General features: G+C 40.9%; 3 protein-coding genes across 3 annotated transcripts; all 3 read left to right on the plus strand.

Annotated features, from left to right (window-relative positions):
• Window positions 1-5,077: 5,077 nt before the first annotated feature.
• On the plus strand, window positions 5,078-5,242 carry CC77DRAFT_898593 (hypothetical protein; the record flags this gene model as incomplete). The annotated part of the gene is made up of 1 exon (XM_018533555.1): window positions 5,078-5,242. A coding segment is annotated over one exon (165 nt), but the record flags the coding sequence as incomplete, so codon positions are not given.
• A 468-nt stretch (window positions 5,243-5,710) lies between these two features.
• CC77DRAFT_900354 (hypothetical protein) lies at window positions 5,711-5,980 on the plus strand (the record flags this gene model as incomplete). The annotated part of the gene is made up of 1 exon (XM_018533571.1): window positions 5,711-5,980. A coding segment is annotated over one exon (270 nt), but the record flags the coding sequence as incomplete, so codon positions are not given.
• A 1,400-nt stretch (window positions 5,981-7,380) lies between these two features.
• On the plus strand, window positions 7,381-7,590 carry CC77DRAFT_951459 (hypothetical protein; the record flags this gene model as incomplete). Its single annotated transcript, XM_018535383.1, has 2 exons — window positions 7,381-7,457; window positions 7,506-7,590. Coding segments are annotated over 2 exons (162 nt in total), but the record flags the coding sequence as incomplete, so codon positions are not given.
• Between the last annotated feature and the right edge of the window lie 4,872 nt (window positions 7,591-12,462).

The following is a 12,462-nucleotide window of genomic DNA, read 5'->3' on the forward strand; positions in this document are numbered from 1 at the left end:
AAAGCCTAAGAATTCTGTCTCCTTAACGTAGAATTCGCACTTCCCTAGTTATAGGTACAGCTTGTATTCTTTAAGCTTCCTAAGCACTTTCTTAACATGCTTAACGTGTTCTTTAAGCGTTCCGCTAGAGTACACTAGTACATTATCTAAGTACGCTGTAACAAAGATTCCGAGGTACTTATAAAGGGCGTTGTTAATAACTAATTAAAAGGTTGCTAGTGCGTTCGTTAATCTAAAAGGCATAACTGTATACTCGAACAGTCTATACTTTGTTTTAAACGCTGTCATCTATTTATAACCTTCTTTAATCCTAATTTAGTAGAAACCTTCCTAAACGTCGAATTTTGTAAACTACTTAGCTCCCTAGAGTCGATCTATAAGCTCCGTAATAAGTAGCAAGGGATATCAGTTCTTCCGCGTAACGCTGTTTAACCTTTAGAAGTCGACACATAGTTGCTATTTCCTGTTAGGCTTCTTTACAAACAAGATAAGTAAGGCTATCAGGCCTAATTCTAGTTAGATAAATCCCTTCTTTAGATTCTTCTAAATGTAGTCCCGCAGCTTAGCATCGTGCTCGGGCGCTATTAGGTACATTAGTCCTAGGCTAAGCTTTGCCCCTTTATCTAGGATAATCTCGTAATCCTAATCCTAATAGTCTGCTAAGTCTGTAGCTTCGTTTTCCTCAAAGAGTTCCTTGAACTCGTTAGTCTAATACTCTCTTAGTATCTCTAGTAGTAAGGGTCCTTCCTTCGTAGTCGCGACGCGTCTTATCTAGATAACTCCTACTTTCTAAGGGTCCTTCTTATAGATTCTCCTAATCTTATAAGGCGAGATCTTGCTAAATCTCCTGTCCTAGGGTAAGCTCTAATTCGTCGGACGTGTCTCTCTACGTACTCTAGCAACCTTGTGCACAGGTTCTCTCCTAAGTATCGTCTTTATTCGCTAGTTAATAGCAGGGTTATAGGCGTCTAGCTAATTATAACTAATTAGCATATCTAGATCTCCTAGCTCTATAATGCTAATGTCTATATAGCACTCTATGCCTGCTATTTGTAGTTTCGTTAATTCAGTTTCTAACTTTATTATGCCGTTTCTATATTCTATAGGTCTCTCGTCGGCTAGTACTACTAGTATAGGTTTCTTCTTAACCCTATATAGTATTCCGTGCCTCTCTACTACTTAGGGTGAGATTATTATATATACAGCCCCGCTATCTACGAGCGCCTTAATCTCCTAACCTTATACAGATACAGTCGTAAGTAATTATTTTGCTTAACTATTAGTATTCTGTACCTTCCTAAAGGTTGTTGTAGGTGCGCCTTCACTAGTAAGACCCTGTCCCTAGTAGCGTCCTAGTTTTTTAGCTGCTTCTTTCCCCTATACTTAGGAAAGTAGCTAGTGTCATTTTTTAAGCTGTAGTGTATTAAACACCTGTTATCGTAACAGTAGCTCTAATAAATATTAATATAAGGTATCTCTTCCTTATAAATTACCTTCCTAGTCCTTGCCTTCTTAGCTTAGTAAATTAGGCAATCTACGATTCTGCAGATATTTAATAATAAGGTACAGTAGTAGTAATCGTCTACCTTATGTGCTTTCTCAAGTTATTTGCAGTAGAAGTCACAGCTAATCTTGCATTGCGTCTATAGAAGTTTGTAGTAAGGATCTGTTAGTTCTAGATCGTAGATGTAACATTTCTTTGCTAAGCATTCATCTAGCCATAAGTTTATGTAACAGCACTAATCTTAGTCCGTTCTACATGCCTCCTTGTCCTCCTTATAGAACGTGCAGTCAATTTTGCAGTTATACTAACATAGCTTTTCGTGTTCCTTAGTATCTTCCTGGTCTAAGACCTCGGCTTCCTTGTTATTAAAGTAGGGTTGTTAGCGCATAGCCTCTTGTCTAATTTCCTTGGCGTCCTTACCAATAATCATAATTCGTCGCTGAATCGTACAGTCGTTGGCATAGTGTGCGGCGTTTCCGCAGATCCAACACTACTAATTAGCTAGTCGTTTCCTTACGACTCGGCCCTTAATTCTCTAGTCTGTAGTCCTTAGTTCTACTAAGACTACGACCTTAGGTCGTGATATTATCACAAACCCTTTGTTAGTTGCTAAGCGTGCTTCCTCGTATAGGTCTATATCGCTTAGGTTGTTATCTAATTCTATCTAAGTTAGGTATAGCGTGCCTTATCTAATTATCCTAATCTTAATAGCCGCCTGCTTGACTTGTTCTTCCTTGCAGTCTCTAGCAAAGTGTCTAACTTTGCTATATCAGAGACATACTTTATTATTATAACGCTTCTAGCGTTCTTCCTTAGAGAGACTATTCTGTCTCTATCTTTAAGTTTTCTTATCCTTAGGTTTGTCTTGTACCTTGCTAGTTATAATAGCGTCGCCATCTCTATTAAATCTTCTACGCTGCCTCTTAGTGTTAGGCATATTAGGTTAGAAGTATTTCTTCTAGTCGTCTCTTTCCTAAAGCCTGTTATCGATACAAGTTAATAACTTAATTAAAGCGTGCAGTAACTTAGGCTTATTGTAGTATACAAGTCTATCTTTAACCTTTTCTTTAAGGCCTGTTTTAAACACTGTGCAAAGTACTGCGTTATCCTAATTAATCTTTGCCTACAGTTGCTTAAACTCTGCTGTATAGGCTAAGACTAACGTAAGCTATCTTAGGCGAGTTATCTTCTTTTTAGCCTAGTTCTTCGCGTCTACTTCTCTAAAGATACGTCCTATTTCTTCCTTAAACTCTATCTAACTAGCAAATAAGGCTTGCGTTTTAGCTTTAGTTCCCCTATACTCTGCATCTAACAGGTAATCGTCTATATAGGGTTGCATCTAGTTAGAGGCTTTATCCTTTATGTATGTACTAGCTATAAGGATCTTTTCTTAGTTAGTGGAGACCTTATTGTATTCGCAATACAGGTTGGTATAGGTAAGAAATGTTCGCAATTTCTCCTAATCTCCTTCGAACTTCTTAGGTGCCGCTATCTTTAGCTTTCTAGTAGCAGCAGGTTGTTTGTTTAGGGTAGCTATTAGCTAGTTTAAAAGCTAATTAATTATGTCTATTATAGCAGCTATCTACTGTGCCTAGACATAGGCTTGTCGCCTAAGATTCCTAATTTCTCGAGCACTAGGATCGTCCTTAGTGTCGGAGTCTAATACTTCGAGTATCTCTTCGTTTTCTAGCATAGGGTGTGCTAGCATAGCAGGTCCTTAGCCCTAAGCTATGTTAACTTAAGTGTTTCCCTAATAAGCTATTGCTAAATCTTAATCGGGCAGTCCTGTTAGTTAAAACGTCTACTAATATCTACGGTAGTTAAAGTGTTACACAGGGTTAGGCTATACTTCTCTAGGCTTAGTCTATACTAAGGCGAGGTAGACTAAAGCGGTAGTCCGTAAGGTAATGTATAGAATAATTAGGTAGAAAAGAGTTATTGTTGTAACTAAAGGATAAACAATACTAATTCTATAAATAATAGAATAACTAGTTAATAATCTGTGTAAGAGATAAACTATTTAAGTTAACTACAACAAGTGTAATAATAAAATCTGTCTATCCTTTATACCTATTGCAATCTGTCCTTGCTATTATAGGTCTAACTTGCTATTACTAATAGTTGTCCCTTCCTCTAATAGCTGCCTTTACATACATATTCTGCTATTACTAATAGCTTTGTCTTAGCGTAATAGCACATCACGTAACCCTAGCCCCGCTATAGATCAGCGACTTTCTATCGTAGCTGTCCTAATAGTCTTCCTTTATGCAACCTGCATTAAAAGGAAGCAACTTCCTTGTTACCTTGTAACATGTATATTACGCAGCAGAGGAAATTAGAGGACAGAACTAGTGTGTAACAGGCTAATTAAGAGATACTTGCTAGTAGTTTAGGTTAAGATAAATTAACTATTGAAGCTATCTTAAGATAGGATAGATATTTGTATGTGTAGCGGTTCTGAACTCTAGGCGAGTTCTAGGTAATACTTAGTGCTCTAGCTAAGCTCCGCCTAAGCTCTGATACTATCCTAAGCAAGGTTAGAAGATTCCTCTAGCCTACATCGAACTCCAGCTAGGTTCTAGCGCAATCCTAGGCGAGTTCGGATAGCTGCACTAGTCCTAAGGCTACCCAGCCGAGGCTTCTTATCCCTAGGTGTTACGATCTGTACCTAGGAAGAGACAGGGGTAAGCGTAATCACTTTAGAGGATCAAGCGGCACAGTTAAAGAATTACGGCACAGCAACCACGCCAAGGTCACGTAACTGCTCAGTAGTGAGCAGACACACGCTAGGCCCGGAACAGGTGCTCAGCAGTGAGCAGGACCAGTCAGCCAATAACTAGGGCCAGCACTGTATCGCTCATTAACGAGCACTCACACGCTCAATACTAAGCGCAGCACTCATTAGTATATAGCTTAGACACTAAACCCCTATAGCTTAGTGTGTTCAACTTCGTACAAGACTCTAGTATTCAATCTAAAGATTATACTTCGTTCTCATACAACCCCTCGTAATATTACATCGATCTACCAATCGTGCTATCACGCCCACCCCGTCCATCGCACTCACTTATTCCCCGAGAACCAACTCTTAGGTCATCTAAGGATAACCTTCACACTTTAAACACCCTCAAGATAAGTGACACCGCAATAGACACCCCTGCCGATTCCCAGACCTCTAGAGGAACTAACGTTCGCGCCAATAAACCCGACACCTACCATAGTAATCGCAACAAGCTCGAGACATAGCTACTCCAAGTCGATCAATACTTCCACCTCGAAGGAGACAAGATTAAAGATAAGGACAAGGTTGTTTGGGCCTCTACCTTCTTCCAAGGAGACGCAGAAAAATAGGCCAACCCGTTCATCCAACGTTACATAGATAACACTATCACTAATAGAGGAAACAAAGACCTCATTGAGGATTAGACCACATTCAAGACTAAAATGCGAGAAGTATTTTCACCTTTCAAAGAATCTGTAATCGCTGAGCAGAAGATCTAGAAACTACAACAAGTTAGATCTGCCGCCGACTACACGACCAAATTCCAGCAGTACCAGACGCTGATCGAATAGGACGACACCGCTTTAATGCGGATGTATAAACAAGGTCTTAAACCAGCCGTACGCATAGAACTCATAAGAAGTAGATCCAGCCTCAATACGCTCAACGAACTCATAGCCGAGGCTATCCAAGTAGACAACGAGCTTTATAAGCTCATGCTAGAAGAACGCTTATACAGCGGGAATCGCGCACTCCAGAACACGAACGCTCGACAGAGACAACCATTTCAACGTTCGTACCCCAATCAGGGACGACAGCGAAGCTACACGCCCCAGATCCCAGGCCAGTACCAAACTAACGGACCTGAGCCTATGCACCTCAACAACCTCAACAAGGGACCCAGAAAACCCAAGTTTTCGCACGACAAAGGCAACAAGAAGAAGTTTACTTATTACGCCTATAGCAAGGAAGGCCACATAAAGCGGGACTACCGCAGCTAAGGCAAGGTAACTAGACAGTTAAATGTCATTCGCCGGACGGCACCCCACGACGACACCAAGGAATAGAATGTCATCACTCGACCACACATTAAGTTGGACGTAGAAGACGACGAGATGATCGACGGCCTTAAAGACCTTACCATTACTAAGGTAGAAGAACTATCTTCCAACAAAGATACCTCCGACCCAGAGTCCTTTAAGGACCTAGAGGTCACAGAAATCGACCAGACCAAGTTCGGCAAAATAGCCATATTCAAGGAAGGGAACCGACCTTCCACACCATACGTTCCAGAAGAACAAATAAAGACACTTTCATCTCAGATCAACCAGCTACTCCAATACTTAAACAAACCACCTATCGAGTACGCGTACAAAACACCAGACATTATAGCAGCAATGCGCCAAGACTTCTACAATCTGTCCTGCCAAGTAGAGCACGAGAAAGAAAACCTCCCTGCAGACATTGTAAAATTCCTACCAACACCTAACAAACTTAACTAGATCAATCGCGCAATGCAGGTATAGGACAAGCCCACTGCTAGCGACAATTTAGTAGTTATTCAGTGTCCAGCAGACCTAGACTTCAAGCTAAGTGTACTACGCCAGCAACTCGGCAAGCTAGAATACAAATACCCCAACACTAAGAACCAATTCTACGACGAGTTTAAGAAATTTATAGAGTACCAAGGACTCCTCGAAGAACTCAAGACACAGAGTATTCATAACGCCGAAGAACTGTTCAGATAGGCATATAAAGCTAAGGCTTCCTAGGAAGAACCCACGCACTACCTATCCAACAGCGAGAAACAAGAAATCTATAAGGAAATCAAGAAGCAAACCAACCCTCACAAGAGCCAGATAACAGATAAGGAGTATAAGTCCTACCGCTACTAGAGAAGTAAGGATGTCGACGCCGCTATAGCCTACAAGCAAGTAGCGACAGAAAAGCAGCACAGAAGGCAAGAACGTGCCGATGCTCGCTTACAACGCAACAACAAACAAAGGAAACACAAAACAGAAACCCACTACTAGCACAACCCCAGGAACCCGTTACATAACAAGCTAAGTTAGACAGCGTGCACCCACGACTCGTGCACCATCCACTACTCCAACAAAAGTAAGTCAGGATACTTCCCACACAAGTACGCGGGAATGCTAGTATATGCTTTTTAATAGTTTAATTACCCTAAGGACCAATGCGCCATACACCTATAGGACAAGAGACACCGCCTATACTTTCACAGTCACAAAGACCTACAAGAAACCCTGCAGATGCATATTACGCAGCAGAAGACCCTAGAGGACAGAACTAGTGCATAGGAGTGCAACCAGCCCTCCTAGCACACGTGCCTCAATATCAAGTGCGAACTACACATAGTCGCAAAGAAGTTTTACAGTTACAGCACACAGTCTTTTTTAGACAGACGCCTGATACACCTAACCCTAAAAAAGAGATTAACAGCATAAACTCCTCAACACTCCTTATGCTCCTAGTAGAGCTTAACAGAAAACAGATGCAGGCATTAGTAGACTCAGGATTACAAGCAAACTACCTTTCCGCTTAAGCAGTCTTCTTAGCTAGACTAAGACTACTAAGGAAAGAAGAAAGCTACCCACTACATGTTGCTAATAGCCAGCCTATGCCAGGCGGTAACTAGATTACACACGAGGTTACTAGAGTGACGCTTAGCATCTAGAATTACTATAAGAAGTTAGACCTAGACGTCTTTAGACTAGCTACCCACAACATTATATTAGGACTTCCCTAGTTACAAGAACACAACCCGCAGATTAACTAGACGTTAAGAAAGTTCTCATTTAAGTGCTGCAGATTAGACGCACCCGCAAGCTAGCCTACGCATCCAACGCCTAAGATAGTAGATAAGAGGAAGATTAACAACATCGCTAAAGGAAAGCGACCCTCGCACAAGAACAGCTTTAAGACACGAAGGTTCGACTTAACAGATACTAGCAAGGTACTTCTAGATCACAAAGTTAGAGTACTAGAGAAACGCGTAACTCCTAATATCCTGAAAGAGTACAAGGATTTCGAGCACCTCTTTGCGGAAGTAGTAGACGACTAAGACCTACTAAAGCATCAACCCTAGGACTATAAGATAGTCCTAGAAGAAGGGAAGACTCCACCCTTCGGGCTAATATATCAACTATTAGAGGCAGAACTTAAGATTTTAAGAGAAAAACTGGAGAAGGATCTAAAAAAGGGATACATCAGACCTTTAAGCTCGCCAGCAGGATTCCCCATACTCTTCGTACCAAAGAAGAATAGGCCACCACAAATGTGCGTTAACTACCGCAAGCTCAACAACATCACGATCAAGAATTGATACCCACTACCCAACATCACGGAACTACGGGATCGATTATCTCGAGCAAAGATCTTCACAGCAATAGATCTTCGAGACGGATACCACCTTATCAGAATCAAAGAAGGTAAAGAATAGAAGACAGCGTTCCGCACAAGATACAGACATTTCAAATATACTGTCATGCCGTTCGGGCTAACAAACGCCCTAGCAACATTTCAAGAACTCATCAACAACGTGTTAAGAGCACACCTAGACATCTTTGTCGTCGCATACTTAGACGATATCCTCGTCTACTCTAAAAATAAGGAAGACTATATTAAACATGTCCGCACGGTACTAAGGTGCCTAGACTAGTACAACTTACGCGTAAAACCCAAGAAGTGCAAATTCCACAAAAAGGAAGTCAACTTCTTAGGCTACGTCGTAGGGGTCAACAGAGTACGCATAAGCGAAGAAAAGATTAAAGTAGTCAAGGAATAGCTAACACCTAAGACAGTTAAAGATATACAATCCTTCTTAGGATTCCTAAACTTCAACTAACAGTTTATCAAGGATTTCTCTAAGATCGCTATCCTACTAACTAAACTCACAAGGAAAGACACTACGTTTAAATAGAGCAAGGAAGCAGAAAAAGCCTTCTAACAACTTAAGAATGCAAGCATAGAACCACTATGCTTCCGCATATTCCAAGCAGGACAACTACTACGCTTCAAGACTAATGCCTTAGATCTCGCGCTAGGCGGATGTGCTAGTCAAATACATAAAGGAAAATAGCACCCCATCGCCTACTATTCTCGCAAGTTCTTAGGACTAAAAAAGAACTACAACGTTCACGACAAAGAGCTACTAGCTATTGTCGCGTGTCTTAAGCATTAGAGAGTATACGCAGAAAGCTACTCAGAACTCACGATATTCACAGATCACAAGAACTTAGTCAACTTCACAACCACTAAAGTACTCAACCGACGCCAGGTCAGATAGTTAAAAGAACTAGGACAATATAAGTTCAAGATCGTGTATACACCCAGAAAAGACAACGGCAGAGCAGACGCTCTAAGCCGCAGACACGATATTGCAGGAACCAAGTCAATCACAGACTCCGCATTACTCAAGTTCAACAAAGACAGATCGCTAAGACCAGCGAAGATGTTAAACCAGATCATAAAGATCACCAGCAAAGTACCAGAAGAATTGCAAGAGGCAATCATTCAACAACACCATAACGACCCTTTACACAGTCACCCTAGTATCGCAAGAACTATAGAACTCATCAAGCAAAACTACGAGTTTTCAAACATAAAGGACAAAGTCACCGCCTTCGTCGCTAAGTGCGCAGACTGTCAGAAGAACAAACACAGTACCCACGCACCCTACAGAGAAATGCAAGCAATAGAGCTACCCAACGCACCGTAGTCAGACATCTCCATAGACTTTGTTACAGGCTTACCAGTCTCAAGAGACCCTGTCACACAAATATCATACAACGCAATTCTCGTAGTAGTCGATCGATTTACAAAGCAAGCCGAGTACATCGCCTTTAGGAAAGACTATACGGCAGTACAGCTAGCTCATATCATCAACGACCGAATCATCAGACATCACAGCATACCAAAGTCAATTATCAGTGATCAAGACAAGCTCTTCACTTCTAACTTTTAGACAACATTACTAGCCGCGATCAGAACTAAGAAGAAGCTATCAACAGCCTATCACCCGCAGACAGACGGACAAACTAAAAGAACAAATTAAACGATAAAAACATATCTACGGATATACGCTAATCAACAACAAAATAACTAAGTATCACTACTACCTATAGCACAGATAGCATACAACAACAAGTTTTCAGAATCAACAAGACAAACACCGTTCTACGCAAACCACAGGAGACACCCAAATCTCTTTACGCGAACATTTCCTAGCCAGAAGACAGAAGCAGCTATCGCCACCGCCAACAAGCTAAAGGGAGTACATAAGTCACTAAAGAAAGTACTTAAGAAAGCTCAACGCCAAAGCATTTCATATGTTAACAAGAAACGAAAAACAGCACCTCAGCTAAAGAAGGGGGATAAAGTTTATTTGCTCACAAAGAATCTCCGCACTAAACGACTAAATAAAGGTCTCAACAACGTCAAGGTCGGACCGTTTTTAATTCTTAACCAGAAGGGACTAGTTACTTATACACTCAACCTTCCGGCCGACGCAAAAGTCCACCTAAGATTCCATATCAACATGTTAGAACCAGCAGACCTAGCAACGCCACTTTAAAAAACCTTTTATTTCAAAACAGAAGAGGACAGCGTCTTCAAAGTCGAAAGAATACTCGCACATCAAGACAACAGCAACAGAACCAAGTACCTAATCAAATAGTCAGGCTACCCAAACAGCGAAAATACATAGGAACCAGATACAAACCTTACGAACTGCCGACTACACCTTCAGAAGTACCATAACCAGCAACAGAAGCATCAATCAAGCCCATTGTAGCCCACATAGCCGGCGAAAATTCCATACCAATAGAAGACGCAGGACAATCCATCTCCTGCGCCATCTCCGTTTCACCAGCCGCCTCCATATCGTTAGCCAGACACAGCGCCTTCTTTCGCGCCCGCTCTTCTGCCTGTTTCAGAATCTTCTTATTTCGCAACAACCGCGAAATTACTGTTGCCAGTAATTTCTCATCATCATCCACTTTCTTTAATATTCATCGCGCGTACGATCCAAGGACTCCCAGGACATGTTCACACACGCATGCCCCAACCAAGTGCACTCAGCACATTTCAGACAAGAATCAGGCATAACGTAACAAGTCTTGCCTTCAAGAAAACAATAGTTACAAGGCGTTTTAGCAGGATAGTTAGCTCAAACAATCTTAGAGCTAAGGCGTAAGCGACGTTAGGTAGAAGAGGACATAACGATTGCCTTACTTATAACGCGGGGCAAGCCTCAGTTAATAATAGAAACCACAAATCAGTTATGTAATTCGAGGACGAATCCCTGTAGGAGGAGGATAGTGTTACAATCTATACCTAGGAAGAGACAGGGGTAAGCGTAATTACTTTAGAGGATCAAGCGGCACAGTTAAAAGATTACAGCATAGCAACCACGCTAAGGTCACGTGACTGCTTAGTAGTAAGCAGACACACGCTAGGCCCAGAACAGGTGCTCAGCAGTAAGCAGGACTAGTCAGCCAATAACTAGGGCCAGCACTGTATCGCTCATTAACGAGCACTCACACGCTCAATACTAAGCGCAGCACTCATTAGTATATAGCTTAGACACTAAACCCCTATAGCTCAGTGTGTTCAACTTCGTACAAGACTCTAGTATTCAATCTAAGGATTATACTTCGTTCTCATACAACCCCTCGTGATATTACATCGATCTACCAATCGTGCTATCACGCCCACCCCGTCTATCGCACTCACTTATTCCCTAAGAACCAACTCTTAGGTCATCTAAGGATAACCTTTACAGTCAGGTAGCTCTATTGCTTGTATTTCTCTATAGAGTGCGTAGGTACTGTGTTTGTTCTTCTAATAGTCTGCGCACTTAGCGATAAAGGAGGTAACCTTGTCCTTTATATTTAGAAACTCGTAGTTCTGCTTAATAAGTTCTATAGTTCTAGCGATACTAGGGTAACTATGTACTAGGTCGTTATAGTGTTGTTAAATAATTGCTTTTTGCAATTCCTCTAGTACTTCGCTAGCGATCTTTATAATCTAGTTTAACATCTTCGCTAGTCTTAGCAATCTATCTTAGTTAAACTTAAGTAGTGCAGAATCTATAATTAACTTAGTTCCAGCAATATCGTGTCTGCAGCTAAGCGCGTCTACTCTACTATTATCTTTTTCTAGTGTATACACGATCTTAAACTTATATTGTCCTAGTTCTTCTAACTATCTAACTTGTCGTTAGTTAAGTACTTTAGTAGTCGTGAAGTTTACTAAGTTCTTATAATCCGTAAATATTGTAAGTTCTAAGCAGCTTTTAGCGTATACTCTCTAATACTTAAGGCATACAATAATAGCTAGTAGCTCTTTATTATAAATATCGTAGTTCTCCTCTAGCCCTAAGAACTTGCGAGAGTAATAGGCAATAAGGTGCTATCTGCCTTTGTGCATTTAGCTAGCACATCCGCCTAGCGCAAAATCTAAGGCATTAGTCTTAAAGCGTAGTAGTTGTCTTACTTAGAATATGCAGAAGCATAGTAGTTCTATGCTTGCATTCTTAAGTTATTAGAAAGCGTCTTCAGCTTCCTTATTCTACTTAAACAAGGTAGGTGTTAGCTATTCCTTAACTACTTTAATCTTTTCTTCGCTTATGCGTACTCTGTTAACTCCTACAACGTAGCCTAAGAAGTTAACTTTCTTTTTATAGAACTTATACTTCTCTAGTTTTACGCGTAAGTTATACTAGTTTAGGCACCTTAGTACCGTGCAGACATATTTAACGTAGTCTTCTTTGTTTTTAAAGTAAACAAGGATATTATCTAAGTATGCAACAACAAAGATGTCTAGGTGTACTCTTAACACGTTGTTAATAAGTTCTTAAAATGTTGCTAGGGCGTTCGTTAGCCTAAACAGCATAATAGTATATTCAAAATATCTGTATCTTGTGCAGAACGCT

The sequence above is a fragment of the Alternaria alternata genome, assembly GCF_001642055.1.
Source record: "Alternaria alternata strain SRC1lrK2f unplaced genomic scaffold CC77scaffold_55, whole genome shotgun sequence".
Lineage (NCBI taxonomy): Eukaryota > Fungi > Ascomycota > Dothideomycetes > Pleosporales > Pleosporaceae > Alternaria > Alternaria alternata.